Source organism: Dendrobates tinctorius, unplaced genomic scaffold, assembly GCF_039654945.1.
Source record: "Dendrobates tinctorius isolate UK_male_01 unplaced genomic scaffold, ASM3965494v1 ptg000067l, whole genome shotgun sequence".
NCBI lineage: Eukaryota > Metazoa > Chordata > Amphibia > Anura > Dendrobatidae > Dendrobates > Dendrobates tinctorius.
The window spans coordinates 8,736,100-8,762,147 of NW_027361735.1; the positions used below are offsets into that span (position 1 = coordinate 8,736,100).

Consider the following 26,048-nt stretch of genomic DNA (forward strand, 5'->3'; position numbering starts at 1 on the left):
CTCACTAGGCAGACGTGGGGGAATCGAACTCACACAGCATCTCCCGGTCCGTCCGGTGCCTCGGCATCCGTGAGCTCTGCCTCTCGCTCGCCCTCGCCAGTAGTCGATAACGAGAATTCGGGTTACGACTCGGACGAGCCCCTTGACTTGGTTACTCTGAGTTAACAGGAAACAATGAAGAGCCTTATCGAGGCCGCCAACCAGACCCTGGGGATTAACAAATAAGTCCACCCTGGCCTCAGGGCACAGGGTGTCATTTAAGTGGGTCAAGCAGCCTCTTAGAGAAATTGCCGCTCACCCAGAGGGACGACATAGAGAAGGCGCTTGACGTTTGAGGTGGGTGGAATTCCTAGCGGTAGATCCACCTGTGTCGCGCTTGGCCGCTAAAGCCCTGTTGTCCATACCTAACGTTTCCGCTATTAAGGATCCCACCGACTGTCTCATAGTGGGCCTGGCTCGCTCAGTATTTGAGGCGTCTGGTTCAGCACTTTCTCCCTCGTTCGCGGCAACTTGGGAGTTAAGGCCATGGACTCTGGGTCTGAATCATTATAAAGAGCCTTGCAGGGTATGGACCTGCCTGCGGAGATAGCAGATATTGTTAATCAGGAGGACTTGGCGTGCAGATTTAACCTCCAAGAAGTCCCTAACTTCTTGCCCTTGTCAGAGGGGTACCATCGGCCATTCTAGGCTGAGCGTGGCTACATTCGCCTGTTTGGTGAAAGGTTGGACCAGCTTATTTCTGACCCCACAGGGGGCAGAAACAGTTTTCTCCTTCAAATAAGGGGTTAAGCAGCTTTTTTCGTCACCTGATTCAGACTCGGTTTCGGTCCTTTCGCAACCCCAGGGGAGCTTCAGCAACCTACTCCAGTTGCAGGTTGCCCCAACTAGGACTCATCAAGTCTCATATGAAGCCAACCCATTGGGGAGAATGCGATACCAACAACCCCAGATCAAGGGGACCTAGATCCCGAGGATCTTCGGCCTAATAGCGCAAGGCAAGTGCCGGGCGACACCAGCAGAGTAGGCCTACTCTGGCCTCACCATGTCTAGCTCGCCTTCGTGCACGACACATGGGTAAGGGAGCTGGTATCCTCGGGGTACAAGTTAGACTTTGTCGAACAGCCCCATCGGATTGCTCCGGAAACACGGTTCTGTCATCCCCGGGCCGGAAGGTGAAAGAGGTCAGGGTTTCTATTCCGACCTGTTCACGGTCCCCAAAGGGCCAGGGCTGTCAGGCCCATTCTGGCCCTTAAACTTTGGGACTGATTTGTCAGGATCAGGACAGTCCCGGATGGAGTTTTTTCACTTGGTCATAGCGGCTATAGAACATGGAGGAGCATACCTGTATGTCCCCATTGTCTCTCCACATCAGACAGTTCTACGCTTCGCTATCAGCAGCCTATACTTTCAGTTTGCAACTCTTCCCTTCGGGCTAGCTTCCGCCCCCGGAGTGTCCACAGGGGTCAGGGCGGTCGTCATAGCCATCCTGCACTCCCGGGGCATAGTCGTCTTGCCTTGCTCAGACGACCTTTTGATCAAGGGCCCCTCATATCCAGCATGCGAGGAGAACATCAACATTACGCTAGATACTCTTGCCTGCTTAAGGTGGTTGGTCAACCTAGAGAGATCATCCCCGGTCCCAGTTCGAAGGAGTTCCCTTTTAAGGATGATCTTCAGCACACCCCTCCCCAAGGGTTGGTGATCCTTCCTGAAGACGAGGCCCTAGCTCTTTGGCAAGGAGTCCAGATACTTCGCCAGCCAGTCCCTCATACCTTTCGTCTTTGCATGAGGGTCGTAGAGAAGAGGGTGGCAGCAATGGGAGCAATCCCAGTTGTCCAACTCCATCCTCACCCCCTGCAGCACGCCCTTTTGTCATCATGGGACAAGAACCCGTTCTCACTCGACCACCAGTGCCGGTTGCCCAGGCAGGTCAGACAGGCACTTGGATGGAGGACAGTCAGTTCCTCCCGTCTTCAGGGGAAACCTTTTTCCCCGGACTAGGGGTTGGTGGTCACAACCAACGCCGGTTTCCTCGACTACGGAGCAGTCTTTTTCACCATCGCGAGGGACGGTGGTCGCCGCAGGCGGTATGCATCTCAATCAACTTGTTAGAAATTCAAGCAGCCCGGCTGGCTCCGCAATTTTTTCAGCATCCTCCAGCAGGCCGCCCCTTCTGGATTCAGGCGGACAACGCCACGGCAGTGGCTAACATAAATCATCAGGGAAGCACTCGCAGCAGAGCAGCCATGTATGAAGTGAGGCACATCCCTCACTGGGCCGAGAGGAATCACTCGGTGATCGGCCGTCCACAGAGAGCTGGGCGGCAGGCTTCCTCAGCCGGCAGGGTCTTGTGTCCAGGGAATAGTCACTACTCCCCGAGGTCTTTTCCGGCAAGTATGCCGATGTTGGGGATCGCCGGATGTGGAACGGACGGCTTCCGGGGTAGGCGCCAGGGTGGTCGCGTTGGTCGCCTCGGTTCTGGGACCCGCAGGCAAGCGCCGGGAATGCGTTGGTTCTGCCATGGAACCAGTATTCACCTCCCATACCTATTTTCCCCGCTGCCGCTATTCCCAAGGATCATCAAGAGGATCAAGGCAGAAGGAGGTTCCAGTGACGCTTCTGGCCCCAGATTGGCCTCGGCGGGCGTAGTACGCAGACCTGGTGCAGATACTCGCTGACATTCCCTGGCGACTGCCAGGGCGCCCAGACCTACCTTGTCAGGTCCCGAACTACCACCCGAATCCAGGGGCCCTATGTTTGACGGCTTAGCCATTGAATCTTGGTTCCTGGCCCAGGCTGGGTTCGGACGCAGTGTGGTTACTACAATGGTTAGTGCCCAGAAGCCCTCCTCAGTACATATTTTCCACCACACCTGGAGGATTGTCTCTTCATGGTGTTAGGACCACGGTCGTTCTCCATTGGGACTCTCTATTCGCAACATTTTGGCGTCTTTCTTTTTACCCAGTCTGGCATGGACTCGAGGTTTGCTCCAAGTTTCCTTAGGAGACTAGTATCTGCCTTATCCATCCAGTTTCAGCGCAGAATCGCTACCAATCTGCAGGTATAGACCTTCAGCCAGGGGGTCTCACATTTGGTACCCCTCTATAGGACCCCTCGGGACAACTGGGACCTTAACCTGGTCCTAGGCGTTTGCAGGAAGCTACATCCAAGCCACTACAATAGATATCTTCGACATACCTCCCCTGGAAGGTGAAGTTCCTCATGGTGATAACATCAATCAGGCGGGTCCCAGGGCTGGCAGTTCTATCTTGCCGAGCTCCGTTCCTGATATCTCACAAGGAGAAGGTGGTTCTGAGGCCAGCTCCCCCTTTTTCTGCAGAAGGTTGTTTCCTCATTTCGTTTTAATGTGGATATTGCCTTGCCCTCCTTTTTTTACCAGCACCAGTGCACTGGGTGGAAGGGGCTCTTCATACGTTAGACCTGGGAAGAGCTCCCAGGAGGTACTTGTCACGGATGGCATCCTTTCGTCAGAGAGACACGCGTTTCATGCTCCCTGAGGTTCGCAGGAAGGGACTTGCTGCCTCAAGAGCGACCATAGCCAGGTGGATTCGCCTGATGATTCAGGAATCCTACCGCACCGGAGGCACAGCTATGCCAGCAGAGATCAGAGCGCACTCAGCTCGAACAGTGGGCGCCTCGCGGGTTTTTTCGGCACCAGGCATCGGTGGAGCAGGTAGGCAAAGCGGCAGCCTGGTTCAGCTGGCACACGCTGTCCAAAGATTGCAAATGTCCATACGCTGGCTTCAGCACATGCAGCCTGGGTAAAAGGATTCTCCAGGCAGTGGTGCACCCTTATACAGTAGGGGCGTGTAGCTTGGACCGGTGAATCAACTCCCACCCAGGGACTGCTTTGGGATGTCCCACAGTACCTGTGTCCCCCAATGAGGCGAAGGAGAAACAGGGATTTTTGTGATAAACTCACCGTAAAATCCTTTTCTCCGAGATGCTCATTGGGGGACACAGCACCCACCCTGTTAGCCAATTGGCTCCTTTTTGCTTATTAATAGGTATTTATGATACCAGGTGGGTTTTTACCTACATTGAGGCTGATTTTGTCTTGTAGCTCTCCTACTGCTTTTACACCGAACTGATTCCGCCTGCAATCGAGGCGAGGGTGTATACTGCTGAGGAGGAGCTAACCTTTTTTTCATCCACTTAGTGTCAGCCTCCTGGAGACAGTAGCATGCCGCCACAGTACCTGTGTCCCCCAATGAGCGTCTTGGAGAAAAGGATTTTACAGTGAGTTTATCACAAAAATCAGTTTCCTCTGCTGGTTCTGAAAATTATGCGGAAGCTTATGCAATTTAAAATTTTTTTTTTTTTTTTAAAAATAAACATTGCATTTCACGCAGATTTCTGACAGTTGCTTTTTTGTTACACCATATATAGGTTAATTATGTTAATGCTCCTACATAGGCTGATGTGTGTTTTTATTTAATATTATCTGGTTGAAGAGGTTGAGCAAGGAAATGACATCACAATTCTTTTTTTTTTTAATAGTATATCTTTATTTAGCTCAATGGATCTACAAAAACGCATCAAATCCGCATAAAAAACACTCGGAATTTACACTGCGTTTTCTGCCAAGAGATGCAGAATCTGCGCAGAAATTTCCCTAAGCAAATCTGCAACGTGCGCACATACTCTAAGGCTATATGCACACACTGCGGATTCTGCTGCGTTTCCGCAGCGTTTTTGGCCCTGCGGAAACGCAGCAGTTCCACAGACATGGTACAGTACCATGTTAGCCTATGGCATTTCAAATCCGCTGTGCTCATGCTGCTTTTTTTTCTGCTCAGTTTTGCTGCAGTTTACAAACCGCAGCATGCCAATTCTTTGTGCGGATTCCGCAGCGGTTTCACACCTTTAACATAGTAGAGGTGTGAAACCGCAGGGCAAAACCGCAGGCTAATCCGCAGGAAAACCGCAGGTCACTTTACCTGCGGTTTTACCTGCGGATCCGCGCGGTAAAAACCCGCACGTGAATCCGCAGTGTGTGCACTGCACATAGCCTAAGAGGTGGTTTATCCTGATGGAAGGTTGTGAGTGTACCTTTGGCTTTACGCCACTTGCACCAGCTCTCTTTAACCGATGGGCAGTTGTCGTCTTGCAGTTTAACTTCGGTGGAACTTATATGATGGTACGTGGCCGATATTTCTTTCCTCATTTTTTCCGACGGAGTCTGCATGTCTGCAAATAACCAAGCCATAATACATAGTGAGTTCACCAATAACTGTATTTGATAACTTTCCAGCACCTTTGCCATTGATACCTTTTTGTTATTTTTTTTTGCATTGCGAAGTCTAATGCCCATTCTTTTTTTTTACAGCAGTTTCATCTTCATACGGATTTGCTTTAAAAATTCTGCAAAACGTTTTGGTGTCCCCATCTCCAATATACTTTTTGTAAAGAACTCCGTGCTTCTCACGCTATCTCAAAAACATTTCAATGATAGCGTCAATCTCCATTTTACTCGCACTGCCTTTGGAATTTATGGAGCTCCTTTCTTCGTGTGTTTCATACCATTCATTGTATTCCTCAATATTGTTGTTTTTTTTTTTGTTCGACACACTACACACTTGACACAACCTACTTTTAACCACAGCATCGAAAAATTTTTTTGAATGATTTCTAATTAGAGTAGACACACCAAATAAGGCCGGCGTCACACTACCGCAGAATACGGTCGAGTGCTATGCGAGAAAACATCCTAGAGCACTCGGCCCACTGTTAATCTGGGGCAGCTCACATCACCGTATTTTTTCTCAGGCATATTCGACGTGTGTGTAAAATCGCAGCATGCTGCGATTGTACGCGTATATTGTCCGAGACTCGCCAATACAAGCCTACGGGTGCGAGAAAAACTCGGACACTAAACGGACCATCCGTCTAGCTTGCGACAAATGCGCTCACATTTTCCTCATTTCAGCCTATTGAGTAATTTAATTCAATGGTGAAAATCAGTGAGAAATGTAAAGCCATATGGATGTCATACAGATACATGGTTGGGAGAAAATCACATCATCGCATTGCAAAGGCATTACACACGGATGACCATACTGAGAACACTCGTGCGACTCTTGGCAGTGAGACCCGGACCGATTTTCCATACGTTTGGTCGGCTTAGAGATGAGAACCCTGTTTTTCTTCATGTTCCATCGCCGGAAACTGCTAAATGTGTTGCAGCATTTCCAGCTTCTTCATTCTTTTGTTTTTTTTCTTCGTCAACTGCTTGTGTTACATTGCAATTGCACCCTGCAGATGTTGCTTTATATATATTTTCAAGTAAAGCGTAAAAAGTGTTTATAGCCATGCCATGGCAAATATCCTTCAAGCCGCAAAATAAATGTAGACCTTCCTGTCCCAACACCTAAGGCTAAGTGCCCACGTTGCAGAAATGCTGCGGAAATGTCCGCAGCATTTCCACAACACCCTGCCACGGGTAAACCGCATGAGGAATTCGCATGCGTTTTCCCGCAAAACACAAGTGTTTTGCAAGCGTTTTTAGCTTGCGGAATGCTTGCGCTTTCCAAGCGATTTGTAGCATCGCTTGGAAAGGTGATTGACAGGTTGATCACACTTGTCAAGCATAGTGCTTGACAAGTGTGACCAACTTTTTACTATTGATGCTGCCTATGCAGCAACAATAGTAAAAGATAGAATGTTAAAAATAATAAAAAAAATAAAAAAATATGGTTATTCTCACCTTCTGACGGCCCCCGATCTCCTCAGCTGCGCTCCCGGTATGTTACAGTTCCCAGGGATGCTTTGCGCGGACCATTGTGAAGTCACGCTCGTGAGACTGTGACGTCATATCAGGTGATTCGAGCAATACATCCCTGGGACCGGAAGATGCTGGCAGCGTGGCTGAGAGGCGGGAGAGCTCCGGGCGCCATCAGAAGGTGAGTATATCACTATTTTTTATTTTAATTCTATTTTTTACAGGAATGTGGTACTCAGGGCCTGGAGGAGAGTCTCCTCCAGACCCTGGGTACCATCCGCACATAAAGCGCTCACTTTACGCATGGTGGGCATAGCCATATGCGTAAAGTGAGCGTTTCAATGCAATTCTATGGCTGCGGAACGCCGCAATTCCGCAAAAAAAATGGACATGCTGCGGATTTTTCCGCTATGCGATTCCGCAGTGGAAAAATCCGGCGCATGTTCACAGCAATTGCGGAATCCCATAGGATTGCATGGGGATGCGTTTTGTTAGTGCTTTTTAAGCGTTTCCGCTGAGGAAAAAAAGCGTCGGAAACGCTTAAAAAACGCAACGTGCGCACACAGCCTTAAGGTCGAAAAGCAAACACAATGCAACAGTTGATTTCAAATGCCTTGTATTGTTAATAATTGGTGAGGAACTGATGTATACACCCTTACAGCGGCACCTTACAGCGGCACTTGATGTCAATTTTAAATCCTACACCTCGATGTAGCGTCTGCGAGAACTTTACATTGTTTCATGTTTTGCATATTACGAGTGTTGTAATTGTCGAAGAAATTCAGAATGCAATAACCAAATTCTCTCAAAAAGGGCAACTCAATATTTTTCGAAGTTCTTAGCTTTATTGCCGACGTCCTTGCAAACTGTGAATCCTGTTCACTCATGTGTTGGTTGCCTTGAAATATTTTTTTTTTTTTTTTAGGATGTTATGGATGCATTCTATAATCTCTTTTCTTTTTATCCATTTCCACAAATTTTTTAAACTTCTAAAATTCACAAATAACTTTGCTCAACACAGATTGTCTATAGAAACCAGAGTGCAGCTTCCAGCTTTGAAGCTGCTGAGGTAAAGTGAAAGCTGAGCTCTGATTGGTTGCTAGGGACAACTAGAAAGGTCTGACTGTGTGTCAGTTCTCATAATTGAGATTTGAAGTCCTTCAGGACACACACACACTTTCTGCTTTATTCAGTAGTTTGATAAAGTATTCACACCTTTGGCATTTTTCGTGTTTAGCTACCTCACAACCTGGAATTTCACAATTTCTTTTGAGGAATTGTATCGGTTCATGTACAGTACATCCCTAATACTGTTTTTTTGTGAAGCAAACAACAAATAGGACAAAATAACGGAAAACTTCAGTGTGCATAACTATTCACCCCCCTAAAGTCAGTACTTTGTAGAGGGGTTGTACTACAACATCAGCATAACAATTTGCATGCGCCGGCCATAGGGATAATGGCGATATCCGGTGCATGCGCACTGCTATGTTGACGTTTTAGTAGAATTCTTTAATAAAATGGTGCCGGAGTCAATCGGTGCGCATCCCGTGTTATCCGGCTCCATTTTGTTGAAGATACTGTGTGTGAATTCGCATACACAGTGTCTTTAATAAAATGGCACCAAGTCCAGCGCTGCACTGTGCAGTCAACGTAGCAGTGCACACGCAGCGGCCATAGGGATAATGGCGACGGCTAGTAGCACGTGCGCACTGCTATGTTGACGTTGTAGTACATTTCTTCAATAAAATGGTGCCAGAGTCATTACGCGCACATCCTTTTGATATCGGCTCCATTTACTGCAAATTTGCATACACAGTGTCTTCAATAAAATGGCGCTGTACTGCAGTATGCGTACACGCTGACTCCAACACTATGTGCATATGCTGACGCAGGCATCACCCATCCCGGCTTCGGACAGAAGGAGCATCCACTGTTATATATAAGATTCAGACACCCACTAGTTTAACATCTGCACCTTGTTCTTCAACAATCACAAAACTTATTTTACTAGTAACATTTGTTATTTTTTTTTAGCTCTGCACTGAACAGACTACTCTTGATAGACGAGAACCTCTTTGCCACTGGTGATGACAGTGGGATGCTGAAAGTGTGGGACCTCCGAAGAGGTACATCCTTCATGGAGATGAAGAATCATGAGGAATACATAAGTGACATGGTCATTGACCAGAACAAAAAGATGCTCCTTACAGCCAGGTACTGACTGTATGCTACTATGTGCACTGTGATAGATGCTCCTTACAACCAGGTACTGACTGTATGCTACTATGTGCACTGTGATAGATGCTCCTTACATCAGGTACTGACTGTATACTACTATGTGCACTGTGATAGATGCTCCTTACAACCAGGTACTGACTATTCTACTATGTGCACTGTGATAGATGCTCCTTACAACCAGGTACTGACTGTATTCTACTATGTGCACTGTGATAGATGCTCCTTACAACCAGGTACTGACTGTATGCTACTATGTGCACTGTGATAGATGCTCCTTACAACCAGGTACTGACTGTATGCTACTATGTGCACTGTGATAGATGCTCCTTACATCCAGGTACTGACTGTATGCTACTATGTGCACTGTGATAGATGCTCCTTACATCCAGGTACTGACTGTATGCTACTATGTGCACTGTGATAGATGCTCCTTACAACCAGGTACTGACTGTATGCTACTATGTGCACTGTGATAGATGCTCCTTACAACCAGGTACTGACTGTATGCTACTATGTGCACTGTGATAGATGCTCCTTACAACCAGGTACTGACTGTATACTACTATTTGCACTGTGATAGGTGCTCCTTACAACCTGGTACTGACTGTATACTACTATGTGCACTGTGATAGATGCTCCTTACAGCCAGGTACTGACTGTATACTACTATTTGCACTGTGATAGGTGCTCCTTACAACCAGGTATTGACTGTATACTACTATGTGCACTGTGATAGATGCTCCTTACAGCCAGGTACTGACTATACTACTATGTGCACTGTGATAGATGCTCCTTACAACCAGGTACTGACTGTATACTACTATGTGCACTGTGATAGATGCTCCTTACATCCAGGTACTGACTGTATGCTACTATGTGCACTGTGATAGATGCTCCTTACATCCAGGTACTGACTGTATGCTACTATGTGCACTGTGATAGATACTCCTTACAACCAGGTACTGACTGTATACTACTATGTGCACTGTGATAGATGCTCCTTACATCCAGGTACTGACTGTATGCTACTATGTGCACTGTGATAGATGCTCCTTACAACCAGGTACTGACTGTATACTACTATGTGCACTGTGATAGATGCTCCTTACAGCCAGGAACTGACTGTATGCTACTATGTGCACTGTGATAGGTGCTCCTTACAACCAGGTACTGACTGTATACTACTATGTGCACTGTAATAGATGCTCCTTACATCCAGGTACTGACTGTATGCTACTATGTGCACTGTGATAGTTGCTCCTTACAACCAGGTACTAACTGTATACTACTATGTGCACTGTGATAGATGCCCCTTAGGACCAGGTACTTACTGTATCTATATACTATTATGTGCACTGTGATAGATGCCCCTTACAACCAGGTACTTACTGTATCTATATACTACTATGTGCACTGTGATAGATGCCCCTTACAACCAGGTACTTACTGTATCTGTATACTACTATGTGCACTCTGTAATCCTATTCCTTTTTTATCCTAGTGGAGATGGAACAATGGGAGTCTTCAACATTAAGAGGCGCAGGTTTGAGTTGCTTTCTGAATACCAGAATGGAGATTTGACATCTGTAGCTATAATGAAGGTTTGTTCTGCCTTGTTTTTTTCTGATGCCTTACGCTTTCTTTTTTATTATTATTATTATTACATTTGCTGCTGATAGGGCAAATCTCGGACAACCTCTTCATTCCTGTGGGAGCGCAGTGACTGTACTGTACCAGCAAATCTATTTATCTTTTTTAATTTTATCATTAAGGCTACATTTACAAAGCATTGAATGGCTGTGGAAAATTTCCACAAACTCCACAAGAGTCTGTGGTTATCCTGGAATAAAAAAGTAAAAAAATATATTGCAAAAATTGCATGAAGGTAGTAATAATAGTAATAATAAGGGTATTTAGTTAACATAATTTTGATCAAAATAATGTTAAAGGTCATGTGTTCATATGCAATTACATTTTGCATGCACATTAATTTACTTTTTCTGCTCAGACCCAGTTTCTCATTTGTTTCATTGTGCATTCTGTGCATATAAGGGTGTGACCGCCCTGTTTCTGAGTTGGAAAATCCATCCTGTCTGGCCTATACTATTACTGGTGGTTCAGTCCCTCTGTCCTTGTTCACATTTACGTCACTTGACAAGTGGAAAGGTTTTAAATACAAGAGTTAGGACTGTCCCACAGGGGTTGCCGTGACGTGGCGGGATGGCTTCTACATTATTTTGATCAAAATTATGTTAACTAAATACCCTTATTATTACTATTATTACTACCTTCATGCAATTTTTGCAATATATTTTTTTACTTTTTTATTCCAGGATATTTGTTTTGTGTTTTGCTTTTGGTTTTCTCTGTGTAAAGGTCATGTGTTCATATGCAATTACATTTTGCATGCACATTAATTTACTTTTTCTGCTCAGACCCAGTTTCTCAAGAGTCTGTAGTTGTAAATCCACAAAAAAATCATGAGCAAGACAAGAGGTTTTTTTTTTTTTAAATAAATATATAAAAAATAGGTATAATATAGATATATATATATATATATATATATATATATATACATATAGATACATATAGATATACAGTGGATACGGAAAGTATTCAGACCTCTTTAAATTTTTCACTCTTTATTTCATTGCAGCCATTTGGTAACTTCAAGAAAGTTCATTTTTTCTCATTAATGTACACTCTGCACCCCATCTTGACTGAAAAAAAAACAGAAATGTAGAAATTTTTGCAAATTTATTAAGAGAAGAAAAACTGAAATACCACATGGTTATAAGTATTCAGAGCCTTTGCTCAGACACTCATACTTATGTCACATGCTGTCCATTTCCTTGTGGTCCTCCTTGAGATGGTTCTACTCCTTCATTGGAGTCCAGCTGTGTTTAATTAAACTGATAGGACTTGATTTGTAAAGGCACACCTGTCTATATAAGACCTCACAGCTTACAGTGCATGTCAGACCAAATGAGAATCATGAGGTCAACGGAACTGGCCAAGGAACTCAGAGACAGAATTGTGGCAAGGCACACATCTGGCCAAGGTTACAAAAGAATTTCTGCAGTACTCAATGTTCCTAAGAGCACAGTGGCCTCCATAATCCTTAAATGGAAGACGTTTGGGACCACCAGAAGTCTTTCTAGACCTGGCCGTCCAGCCAAACTGAGCAATCGTGGGAGAAGAGCCTTGGTGAGAGAGGTAAAGAAGAACTCCAAGATCACTGTGGCTGAGCTCCACAGATGCAGTAGGGAGATGGGAGAAAGTTACACATAGTCAGCTATCACTGCAGCCCTCCTCCACCAGTCGGGTCTTTATGACAGTGTGGCCCAACAGAAGCCTCTCTTCAGTGCCAGACATATGAAAGCCCGCATAGAGTTTGCTAAAAAAAAACACATGAAGGACTCCCAGACTATGAGAAATAAGATTCTCTGGTCTCATGAGACAAAGGTAGAACTTTTTGGTGATAAATCTAAGCAGTATGTGTGTAGAAAACCAGGCACTGCTCATCACCTGCCCAATACAATCCCAACAGTGAAACATGGTGGTGGCAGCATCATGCTATGGGGGTGTTTTTCAGCTGCAGGGACAGAACGACTGGCTGCAATTGAAGGAAACATGAATGCGGCCAAGTACAGAGATATCCTGGATGAAAACCTCTTCCAGAGTGCTCTGGACCTCAGAAACGGCTGAAGGTTCACCTTCCAATAAGACAATGACCCTAAGCACACTGCTAAAATAACAAAGGAGTGGCTTCAGAACAACTCTGTGACCATCTTGACTGGCCCAGCCAGAGCCGTGACCTAAACCCAATTGAGCATCTCTGGAGAGACCTGAAAATGGCTGTCCACCAACGTTCACCATCCAACCTGACGTAACTGGAGAGGGTCTGCAAGGAAGAATGGCAGAGGATCCCCAAATCCAGGTGTGAAAAACTTGTTGCATCATTCCCAAGAAGACTCATGGCTGTGCTAGCTCAAAAGAGTGCTTCTACTCAATACTGAGCAAAGGGTCTGAATACGTATGACCACGTGTTATTTCAATTTTTCTTTTTTAATAAATTTGCAAAAATTTCTACATTTCTGTTTATTTCATTCAAGATGGGGTGCAGAGTGTACATTAATGAGAAAAAAAATGAACTTTTTAAATTTACCAAATGGCTGCAATGAAACAGTGAAAAATTTAAAGGGGTGTGAATACTTTCCGTACCCACTGTATACACATATAGATATAAAGTATAAAGCTTTACTCCCCTTCCCTTTGTGCTTTAAAGCACCACTGCAGCTTTTCTTTTTTATTCCACAGCTGGAATGGTCCTTTAAATGTAATTCCCCTGCCCTTGTCTCATACTCGCCTGCCGCCGCCACCTTTATTATTTTCCATCGTTGCTCCCATCAGTCTCTGGTAAAAAGTGACCTACTGACAGCTGCAGTGTTTCTTGGAGCTGTGCGGAGGTCACTTCTCAGTGCAAGTCTATGAGAGCTTTGTTCTGGCCTGGTTCTGGCTCTCATAGACCTGCACTGAGAGCTTGTGATGTAACTTCTGGCCTGTCAAAAGCTGCGCTCACAAGATGGCGCCGCGCGACCGAAGCGGCCCCTAAAAACAGTGAAGGCTCCAGATGTTGAGTATATCACAGGAGCTGCGGACTTACATTTAAAGCGCCACTACAGCGCTGAAAAAAAACCCGCTGGAGTGGCACTTTAATGCATTTCTTTCCGGGTTCCCTGCCGGTCACTGTGTGAGCCGTTGACCTGCAGTGACGTCTCTTCCAATGTGTGCACAGCAGCAGATGATAGGCAGATTGTCATTTATCCAATAGAGACTGGCTGGGGACCAGTGAAGGAAGCCGTGGCAGTGCCAGAGGGAGATTGCATCTTGTTTTTTGTTTTGCTCATTTATTTTGAACTTTGTTGAAAGTGTTTGTGTCTTCTTGTGGTTTATTTTTTTTTCCTAATATTTTCTGATTTTGCTGTAGATCCGTGGCTACGCCACAGAAAAATGCAGGAAGTAGCGATCAAAGCGTCATTACCTATGCCAAAATGTTATCAATAAAACCGTCGTTTCATTCCATAAATAAACAAGCCCTCATGCAGCTCTATCGACTGAAAAATGAAGCTGTCGCTGATCTTGGAAATTGACGATATAATCTCCCAAATTTTTTTTTCACTACTAAGATAAAAAAAATATTCATTCGTTTAGTATAGCCGTAATGGTACTGACCTTGGACAGTCATGGTGCCAGGTTATTTTTACTACATGATGTTCGATATAAAAGCAATTCCCAAATAATGTCATAAATGTGTGCTAGGTTGTGCAATGAATGGTGCAGACCGTTTCATAGGAAATTAATACAACTCGGCAAACATTTTTGGAGTTGTGAGAAGAAACCCGAGTACCTGGATGAAACTTACATACAGTAGGATCATCCATTATCCATGCAGGAAGTGATTCATAGCCAGGACCCCGATACTACAAGTCTATGGTGCTAGCCACTGGGCCACCACTATATAGGGATATTAGATTGAGCCTCCATTGATCAATGTGAATGATTTTACAATGTATTGCCATCATTTATTGTGCCTGGAGGAGGTAACATGGAAACATGCTGATATATACCATATACCAATTATCTCTATGTCTAATACATCCCTTTGTTTTGTTAGAAAGGCAAAAAGGTGGCATGTGGATCCAGCGAGGGGACCATCTATCTGTTCAACTGGAATGGGTTTGGAGCCACAAGTGATCGCTTTGCGGTGAAGGCTGAGTCCATTGACTGTATGATCCCTATTAATGATAACATTGTGTGCACAGGGTCCATGGATGGCGTCATTAGGTCAGTGGGCATCCTTTCCTTATATACCTGTGATTCCTGCCATTTACATCTGTATGACATCTAGAAATGTTATTTCTTGGCAGCGGCTGGTATTTCCAAGTAGCGGGTGAGGCACTCAGCCATCGCAGTGATAGGGACTTCAGTGTGTGGCTTGTTAGTCATAGCCATGGGCTACTCGGGAACCGTTACAGGACACTGCACAACATCTATGGCTTGGGCTTGATAAAGTAACAGCTGCTAGCCTACATCATAATGTCCCGTACAGAACGTATGTCTGAAGTGTAAAGTATGCTCTCCTGCCGATGTGAGGCCCTGACGTGTGTGCTTTTATGATAGGCCCATTACATGCGATGGGTACCTCTATGGTGGGCACTGTTTGGGTGTCCACACCTTACTGCATCTATTTAAGGGGTATTCTCATCACCGAAATGTATGACTTGTCCTTAGGTCATGTCATAAATATCTGATGGATTCCAAAACTCTGGCATTAGTGTCTGCAGAAGCAAACCAACCCTAGCTTAAAAAAACCCAAAAACATTATTACTGCTTAAAGGGAATATGTCAGTAGGTCTGTGCTATGTAATCCGAGAGCAGCATAATATAGGGGCCGAGACCCTGATTCCAGCAATTTTTCTTACTTGGCTGCTTGCTGTCATTAAGATACAATCCCTATTTACACTGCTGCCGATATAGCAGTGCTCTGAATGCTGAGCCCTCTGTAACCCCGCCCACACCTCCCTCTGATTGGCAGCTTTCTATGTACCCTGTATATTGACAGAAAACTACCAATCACTGCTGTTGGGTGGGGTTACACAAAGCATATGACTAAAATGCATGAGCCACTTAGTCCTGTAGTGATAATCTCCTGATGATAAAACACTGACTGTAGTGAAACCGCAAAAAAAAGCCCAATAAGTGACTCATTCCTGGAATCAGGCTCTCAGACAGTACATTACTCTGCTCCCAGATTGCATAACAAAAACCTGCTGATAGATTCAGTTTCATTCATTTATTAGGAATTTTGATACAAATTTAGACAAGATTTAGAAATGTACATACTATTTCTTTAATCAATAACATTTTATGGGCTATTAATCTAAGGCCCTTATTTATCAATAGACAAATGATGATAATGTTACCATTCTACTACAGGAAATGTGTTCTCATTTATCACTGGCCATTGATTAAGGCATGGGAGTGTGCACGGGTTGGGATCTAAGCTTACTGACTCCTCAGCTCTGGTAGATGCTGCTTCCACATGAGACCCACACCTAGCTTGAGGATGTGCAGCTTTCTCAGTTCTCATCTATGGGACTTCTGAAACTAGCGTGCTTTCCTGTCTTCTGGATTGTATTGAAGTGAATGGAAAGAGCTTTTCTGCGGCATGAGATGGAGCCTCAGTCTCCAGATGGGATCAGCATCCATCAGCCATTTACAGCATAATATGTGCTTATGCCATACACATATGATACCAAATCAATGATTGGGACATACACATTATATGTGCTATTACAGTCACTGTTCGGCACACCTATGACGTGCCCAGAAGCAATAGCTGACCAGATGTAGTTGATACACATTTCTCTACAAGTGTATGGTTTAAAGGGAGTCTGTCACCTTATGTTTGGCTTATAAGATGTGGCCACCGCCATCAGGGGCTTATCTACAGCATTCTGTAATGCTGTAGATAAACCCCCGATGTAACCTGAAAGATAAGAAAAACGAGTTATATTATACTCACCCGGGGGGCGTGGTCCGGTGCGGTGGGTGTCGCGGTCCAGTCCGGTGCCTCCCATCTTCTAGCGATGACGTCCTCCTCCTTACTTCTGCTGCAGCTCCTGCGCAGGCGTACTTTATCTACCCTGTTGAGGGCAGAGTAAAGTACTGCAGTGCGCAGGTGCCGGACCTCTCTGACCCTTCCCGCACCCCCGGGTGAATATAGTATAACTCGTTTTTCTTATCTTTCAGGTTACATCGGGGGCTTATCTACAGCATTACCGAATGCTGTAGATAAGCCCCTGATAGCGGTGGCTGCATCTCATAGGCCAAAAATGAGGTGACAGATTCCCTTTAAGTAAAATCTATTCAAGATCATATATAAATTTTGGGTTTATTTTTTTTTTCGGGTGGGGGGAGGTTCTATTTAGAATAATAAAATAATTTTGATTTTAGGCATGGATTGATTAAAAATAATAAACTGTGGCCTACTCGTCTTCAGCGCTCACGTTGATCCAACTCCGGACACACTTGAGGTCTACACTGGCTCTACTGTAGATATGGTGACAGCCCTGCTCAGAAGTCACAGCACTGCTGCTGCTGTTATGACTGGCAGCAGCAGTGCCAGAAACATCCCATGACCCGCTTTTCTAGTTGCTTCACTGCGCCTGCCAGCGGAGACTTCTGAAGTCACCTGAGCTGGATCCACAGGGGGTTGCCTTGGTTTATTTGTATTCAATCTACGCCTAAAAGACATAAAATATTTTACAGTCAGCCAGCCCCTTTTAAGTTCAGGCCTTTAGAAAGCATACGCCACAATATAGGCATGCAGGCATGCATATAGGCATGCAGTTGAATCCATCCAAGGTTATTTTTTGAGGGGCCAAGTGGAACGCACAATTGTGGTGTGATCCTATCCTAGCGTGTAGTGCAGTGCTCAGTGGCGCTAGTCTTATGCTCCAGCTTTGTCTTGATGATATAGAGGTGTTATTTGTAATGTCTCATACTTATGGAGTGGACAACAAACTATACTTATGTCACTAAGCCAAACAGATGACAGAGAAAGTAGATGGATTATGTCTTGTATGGGAAAGGCTGATTCTGTTGATTGGATTTAAAGGGATCCTGTCATCTGATTCACGCTGTCCAAACTGCGAGAAGCGGGAAACAGAGCCTGGCCGCATGATTTCAGACAGGTATCTTTTACTTTAAGACACTTCAGTATTTCTGAAAGAATAACCCTTGAAGATCCAGTCAGGGACCATAGCCGGAGATGAGACTAGTTCAGCGATAGTCCTGACTGCCTCTTCCCAGTGCTGCTGCAGGTGTTTAACAGGTCTCATCCCCACATGTACATAGAGGGAGACCTGTCAATCACCTGCAGCAGCTGCAGCATTACTGGTAGGAGCCTGTCGGGGGGTGTCTCTGGACTATTGTGGCCTCGGGCTTTGAATCTTCATTTTCTCTGAAATGTTGTAATGTTTCAGAGAGAAATATGTACCTGTGCACAAACATGCTGCGAATGGTACGGGCAGCACGATCCAGCTGACAGATTCCCTTTAAATTGAGTGGAAAAAAATCATCATTGAATCTGAAGCAAAATCTGCATAAGTTAATTGCAAATTTATTCCGGATTTTGCTACGGATTTGTCATGGATTTATCTCAGCTAAGGGAAAAACTTCAGCATAACTGGACTTACTGCTTGTGGATGGAACTTCGTATCTCATTCACTTTGCTGGTACTGCAGTGCGCTGCTGATTTTGTGGCCACTTATAAATGTGTCAGATTATTTGTATTTTATATATAAATTATTAAAGAACATAAGGTTTTTTTGCATGATAGTAAGATAATTAGATCTTCTTTTTTTTTTTTAATCTAGGGCCATTAACATTTTGCCCAATCGAGTTATTGGTACAGTGGGCCAGCATCCAGGAGAGCCCATAGAGCAACTAGCAAAGTCCAGAGACGGCAGATTCTTAGCAAGCTGTGCCCATGACCAAAAAGTGAAATTTTGGGACTTGGCAAACATTAGCTCCATTACTCTGGATGTGTACAGGAAGAGGAAGAAGAACAGGCAGCTGCCAGCCTTGAGCAAGAAAGCGTTTGGGGGTGCTGATGACTTCTTTGCCGACCTGAAGGAAGACAAAGTAGAAAATAAGGACGAAGAGCAGGAGGATGAAGACGATGAAGAGGAGAACGACAGCGACGACTCGGACAGTGACTGAAAGAACATTAATGTTGAACAGACGTTCAGAGGACTTATGGGGGGAGCACTGGAGACATCTGTTTTTTGGAGGCAGATTATACATCTCCCAAGAATCAATAATGTTTTTTGTTCAGTACAATAACAAAATATAAATTTTATTTTTTAGAGGTGGCACCCTCCATGTTCACTCTACCCAGCACAGTGAGAGGGCATACCAGCGATGCGGCATACCAGCGATGCCCCCATTTATGTATCCAGTACTAAAAACATCATCTTGTATTGATCTCACCACATACTTCTGCTCCATTCTTGGAGGCCTATGATGGCAAAAATATCCTTTTTGTTCCTTAGCTCAACATATCCAGAGATGTGTGTCACAAGATGAACAGCTAAATTAATAAACATGTTTTTCTAATAATCTGTCAAGCGATGCCTATTTTATAAGTGTATACAGTGGGGGAAATAAGTATTTGATCCCTTGCTGATTCTGTAAGTTTGCCCACTGAACGCCACACACTGCTGCAGCATGTGCTGCATATCCTGAGCTTTCATTTCTGCCTGTAACCCTGTGCACACTGCAATCTGTGTGACGTTTCTTTGTTTTTGGATTGCCTGGACAAAATTAAAATGATCTGCTTACAAGATCTACCTGAGTGCCAAGTTTTCTGCAAGATTTACATGGGATAGGATCCTACGTTGCGCACCATCCTCAGGAGTGCCATAATTAAGATTTGTGCCCACTGACAAAGACATGAACAGTCTATAATTTTAAGGGTAGGTTAATTTTGACATTGAGAGATAGAATATCAAAAATGAAAATCACATTGTATCAATTATATAAATTTATTTGCATTTTGCAGTGAGAAATAAGTAATTGATCCCTCTGGCAACCAAGACTTAATACTTGGTGGCAAAACCCTTGTTGGCAAGAACAGCAGTCAGACGTTTTTTGTAGTTGATGATGAGGTTTCCGCACATGTCAGGAGGAATTTTGATCCACTCCTCTTTGCAGATCATTTCTAAATCATTAAGATAAGTTTTCTATGGGATGAATGTCTGGAGACTGGCTGGGCCACTTCATGACTTTAATGTGCTTCTTTTTAAGCCACTCCATTGTTGCTTTAGCTGTATGTTTTGGGTCACTTTCTTGCTGGAAAACCCAGTCACAAACCATTTTTAATGTTCTGGCGTAGGGAAGGAGGTTGTCACTCAGGATTTTACGGTACTTGGCTCCATCCATTCTCCCATTGATGCGGTGAAGTAGTCCTGTTCCCTTAGCAGAGAAACACTTCCAAAACATGTTTCCACCTCCATACTTGACAGTGGGGATGGTGTTCTTTGGGTCATAGGCAGCATTTCGCTTCCTCCAAAAACGGCGAGTTTAGTTAATGCCAAAGAGCTCAATTTTTGTCTCGTCCGACCACAGCACCTTCTCCCAATCACTCACAGAATCATCCAGGTGTTTATTGGCAAACTTAATACTGTCCTACACATGTTCCTTCTTGAGCAGGGGGACCTTGCGGGCACTGCAGGATTGTAAACCTTTACGGCGTAATGTGTTACCAACTTACCAATGTTTTTGTTTTGGTGACTGTTGTCCCAGCTGCCTTGAGATCATTAACAAGTTCCCCCCAAGTAGTTTTAGGCTGATCTCTCACCTTCTCCGTGATCAAGGATACCCCACAAGGGGAGATTTTGCATGGTGCCCCAGATCAATGTCCATTGACATTCATTTTGTATTTCTTCCATTTTCTTACTTTTCCACCAACAGTTGTCTCCTCACTCAGCATCTTACTCATGGTTTTGTAGCCTATTCCAGCTTTGTGTAGGTCTATGATCTTGTCCCTGACATCCTTATTAAGCTCTTTGGTCTTACCCATGTTGTAGAGGTTAGAGTCAGACTGATTAATTGAGTCTGTGGGCAGGAATCTTTTATAAAGGTGACTATGTAAGACAGCTGTCTTTAATGCAGGTAATAAGCTGATTAGGAGCATCTAACTGGTCTGTAGGGGATCAAATATTTATTTCTCACTACAAAATGCAAATACATTTATATAATTGATACAATGTGATTTTCTGGATTTTATCTTTGATATTCTATCTCTCAATTTTAACATTAACCTACCCTTAAGATTATAGACTGTTCATGTCTCCGTCAGTAGATAAAACTTACAAAATCAGCAAGGGATCAAATACTTATTTCCCCCACTGTACAAAAAAGAAGGCGCACACCCAAATATAGATAAAATTATAAAAACATCATATATTAAGAGGGAGCCCTAAATTCACTGCAGGCAGATTATAGCTGGAATACCCAAGTGCATGTAAAGCAATATATAGAATGTTGCACCAATGAACTGTGTAATGTGGCAAACAAATATGAGAGTGGTATATGAAGAGGCAACATGAATTCAATAGTATAAATTACTCAGAAGCCCAATGTAATCTATTTATAAAGCACATTATCAGGAGAGCTGTCAGACAAATCAGTGATAAGGAAACAGTTGCTAGTGATTAGAATCGCCATACAGATAATGCATTGTAATAAGACTTATTCTGTCCCCACATGAGGCGAATGAAGGTGTAGTTGATTGCAGCTGGGAGAGATTCCTACCTTCCGTTTCCTCAATGCAGAGCAGACAGGACCATGTTGCTGTTCAGCGTCCGGAGAGATGATACACACCAGGAATTGTAAAGTCCATACTTGTTTATTTGGAAATCTGGACATACAGCATATGATTGGTAATGCAGTAAGTTCTCCAGATGTGCAGAAAGTTAACAACAAGATGTGAGCAATATGTGCAGCAAATTGGTTAACAAGGTGGTGCAGCAAGGTGTGCAGCAAAGTGGTCGAAAAACTGATGCCTTTCACAACTCGGTACAAGCGCATCTCTCCCACATAAAATGAAACTAAGAATGGCTGCTAACAGGTAGAGAAGGCGTGATCTGACCCGGAAGTGTAAGGCATGTACTAGAATTAATTAGCTGCAGGCTGCTATACAGAAAAAGGACAGCAGGTGGCAGCAAAGCAAATGCAGGACTATTATACACAGCATGGAAAATAACAGTCTATGAAACCATATATGCATAACTTTAGACAGAACAGCACACTCCCCGTCTGAAATTCCGTAAGGGATTTCACTATATTAATGTTTTTGTTTTTTTTAAATAAAGTTCAATAACCTAGAAAACAAACACAAATATGCATGCAATGCAATAATAACTTCAAAACGAGGTAGGTTCCTGAAACAATCCAAAGAAAATCCATCTTCGGATCGGAGAAGCCGCACTAGGCCAAACTGTCTCCGACCTAACGGTAGTCCAATGAATGAAGTACTAGGGCAGTGTTCTGTTCATGGTTCATCCTTCCGGAATGTCCTCAACAGAGAGTGGTTTATGGCAGACGTGCCAACCGTGACAGACTTTGTCTCCACGTGAGCCGTGATAAGATCTCGCAATGTGGACTAACCTTGCTATAGTCTTGACAAGTTTCATACAATTGGAGAAGCGTTCGAAGCGCTGGCAACCGAAGCTGGAGGTTGGTTTGGTGTTCGTCGCAAAAGCACTGACCTCGGAGAGGACTTCTGGATCGCCATCCGGATCCTGGATGCTGAAGACTTCCTGGACACATTCACTTCCCTTCTGCTCCAACAGAAACTTAGTACATGAAAGCCAAGAAGAGTTAGCAAAGGACCTTATAGACATAGGTCTAGTGGCATGGTCAGCTGGATTAAGTTCAGATGGGATATAGTGCCATTGTTCAGGCTTGGAAGACCTCCTTATTCTCTCGATGCGGTTACTGACGTACACGTAGAAGCGCCTTGTTTGGTCGTAGATGTAACCTTAAATCTACCTTACTGTCACTGTAGTATTGTATGTCGTCTATGTTGGTGTCCAGTTCGTGCTGTATAAAGTCTGCGAGTTCTACTGCAAGCACAGTCCCACAGAGTTCAAGCCTGGGAATAAGTGTGATCAGGCTTGGGAGCCAACTTAGCCTTGCCGAAAACGAACCCAACATGATCTTGATTGTCAGGTCCCGTCACGTTCAAGTAGGCAACTGCTGCAATGGCCTCTGTGGATGCATCCAAGGCACACAAGGACTGCTTCCAGGTTTCTCATTTTGGTTCCTTATCAGGAGGGAGTGGGGCATCCCAGTCCTTGACGGTTTCAGAAAGCTGTCTCAGAAGGGATTTACCTTGTATGGTAATTGGTGTTACAAATCCCAATGAGTCGTATAAGCTATTCACCACTGACAGGACACCACGTTTAGTGAATGGTTTGTCTGCACAGTTAATTTGGAAACTGAAGGTGTCGACTGACAGGTTCCACCTCAAGCCTAAGCTTCTCTGCACAGGCGTACAGTCTGGTCCGAGGTCTATGTCCTTGAATCCTGGTGCGTGGTCACTTGACTCAAAGGCTCTCATGACAGCCAGGCTGTTTGAAGCAATTTTGTGCAATCTAAGCTTAGCTCTGTACAGCATACCTTGGGTCCTCTTGAGTAGGTCGATCACCGCTTCTTCTGTGGATAGAGATTTTAGTCCATCATCTACGTAGAAGTCTTTCTCTACAAAGTCTCTGGCGTTTATTCTTTATTCGGACTCTCCTTCTTGTGCAGTTCTCCGCAGGCCATAGGTTGCCACTGCGGGGGAAGGGTTGTTCCCGAATACGTGCACCCTCATGCGATACTCCACCGTCTCTTTGCTGGGGTCATTGTCCTTGTACCACAGGAATCTGAGGAAATTCCTATGGTCCTCTCTGACTATGAAATAGTGGAACATCTGTTCAATGTCGGCGGTGATGGCAATGGGCTCCTTCCGGAACCTCATCAACACTCCTACTAGGTTGTTTGTAAGATTAGGACCCGTGAGGAGGACATCGTTGAGAGACACGCCTTGATGTTTGGCGCTTGAATCAAAGACAACTATAATTTGCTTAGGTTTCCGTGGGTGATATACTCCGAATGAGGGTAGGTACCAGAACTCCTCGTTTTCCTTTAAGGGAGGCTCTGGCTCCGCATAGTTATTATGGAATATCTTGCTCATAAAGGTGACAATGTGTTTTTTCATCTCCGGTTTGTTGCTAAGTGTGCGCTGGAGAGAGTTGAATCTGGACAAGGCTTCTTCACGATTGTTCGGGAGTCTTACCCTGGTAGCTCGGAAGGCAAGGGGAAAAACCCAGTGATTAGTCTTGTACTTAAGGAACTCATTGTCCATTATTCTGACAAACTCCTTGTCTTCCATTGACGGGGCTAACTTGTTGTCAGCCTTAGTTGTATGAAACACCAATCTTCCCAAGTCGTCTTCATAGGGAGAAGGAATGGCATCAGGCAGCTGTACTGGATCTGGAGGCTTTTCTTTCACCTCATAGTGATGAGGGCATGGTTTGCAGAAAGTAGTTTGTCCGTCTCGGCGTACGTAGGTCTTAAAGGAATCGACTCTTGTTCGGTCAAAGCACACATTTCCTATGATTACCCACCCCAAGTCAAGTCTCTGTGCATAGGGGGCATAGTCAGGACCAGTGCACTGTTGGCGGACCTTATGTATCCTTAAATTGTCTCTGCCGAGCAGAAGTAGGATTTCAGCATCTGTGGCCATAGGTGGGATAACGCTGACTAGGTGCCTTAGGTGTGGTTGGTGGAACGCAGCATCCCTTTTGCTGGGTATTTTGATCGCATTCGATTAGCGTAGGTAGGGGTATTTCTATGCCTCTGTTGACAAGAGAAGCAATGAAACCTTGTGCCCGCCTGCCGCTAGTCTCTATGCGACCTGAGCAAGTATAAAGAGTATAGAGCGTTGCTGGTCCCTTGATTCCAAAGTCTTCAAAGAACTTAGGTCCAGCTAGGGATCGATTGCTCTGATCATCAATGATGGCATACATTTTTACTGCTTTCTCTGGTTGCCCGTCTGGATAAACTGATTAGGCATATCCTGGCACAGCATTTATCACTTTGGCTCTCCCCACATACCTCTGAGCATGAGCAGGAGACTGCCGTAGTAGACTTGGTGTTATTCTGTGGCTCCCCGCCATGGCTTGTAGCCGGACTAGAGGTAACTGCGACTGCTGCTGGATCGCTGGTGGCTGAGGTTTTATGAAAAGCTGATGGGTGTTTGTCACTATGACACTCTTCACACTTAATGGCAGATTTGCAGTCCTTGGCCATGTGTTCTAATGAAACGCTGCACTTGAAACACACCCCAAGTTCACTGAGGATTTTCTTGCACTCTTGCATGGTTTTGGACCTGAAGCCTCTACATTTGTTCAATGAGTGTGGTTTTTGTGAATGGGACACTCACAATTGAAAGACTTATCTCTCGACGGAATAGTGTACTAATTATCGGCAGTTAGTGCAGGTGATGGCAGGTTAGTCTTTCTGACATTTATACTGCTCCTCAAGTCCTTGCGTTTATGTGTGACGCTTTCATACTTTGATGAGGGTGTTGCTGGAGCTGTAGTGTTGGACTCCAGGAAGTCTAAGCTAGGGTCATTACTCATTTGGGCCTGTTCGTCGACAAACTTGCAGAACTGATTGAACGGAGGAAAGGTGACACCATGTGAAACGCATACTGCCCACTTCTCTTGCAGACTATGTGGCAGCTTTGAGACGATTGGGTTTACCCCATGGGCGGTGTCCAGGTAGCACAATCCTTACAGACGAGGGCCTCTTTTTGCGAGTTCCAGCTCCATAAGCAGATCGCTTAAGTCCAGAAGCTTGTGGGCTTCCTTAAGGTTGATCCTTGGAACATTCTGCAGTCTCTTGAATAGGGACTTTTCTATTGCTTCAGCGCTGCCATAGGTTCTTTCGAGTCTCAGCCAGGCAGCAGCGAGACTTGCTTGAGCTTGCCCCACGTAGATGGTCCGAAGACTCTTGATATGGTTTGTGGATTCAGGACCCAACCATTTTACCATGAGGTCGAGCTCCTGTTCTGCGGATAGGTTGAGGTCAGCAATGGTGGCCTTGTGTTGCTTTCAAGGCTCTGTAGTTCTCTGCACAGTCGTCAAACTTTGAGAGGCTGGTGCTGATTAGATCTTTGCTTACCATAAACCTGGCAAACTCAGACATGTCTGATCCTTCACTCCTTTTACCATGTTAGCTTGTGTTGCCCCTTGGGCGTATAAGCTGTGTGGCGTGGAAGGGTGAATTGTTCCTGGGAAGAATTATTTTGCTGCAGGGTTGAGCTGTGGTTTAACCTCTGGAGATTTCGATGTCTTCGGCATGAACTGTGGAAATGGACTGGAGTGCGTCTTGTGGTCGTCTAGTGATGATTGCTGTTCTTGAGGGGACACATTATGGCGTT

At 44.7% G+C, this 26,048-nt stretch overlaps 1 protein-coding gene across 1 annotated transcript in view; it reads left to right on the forward strand.

Annotated features, from left to right (window-relative positions):
• Positions 1-19,171, forward strand: part of WDR55 (WD repeat domain 55) — a 56,240-nt gene extending 37,069 nt beyond the window's left edge. The window contains exons 6-9 of the mRNA XM_073581023.1: positions 8,780-8,959; positions 10,485-10,584; positions 14,661-14,830; positions 18,427-19,171. Of these exons, the coding sequence (XP_073437124.1) occupies positions 8,780-8,959; positions 10,485-10,584; positions 14,661-14,830; positions 18,427-18,772 (796 nt within the window). The 3' untranslated portion in view covers positions 18,773-19,171. The remainder of the gene's footprint in view (positions 1-8,779; positions 8,960-10,484; positions 10,585-14,660; positions 14,831-18,426) is intronic.
• The last annotated feature ends 6,877 nt before the right edge of the window (positions 19,172-26,048 follow it).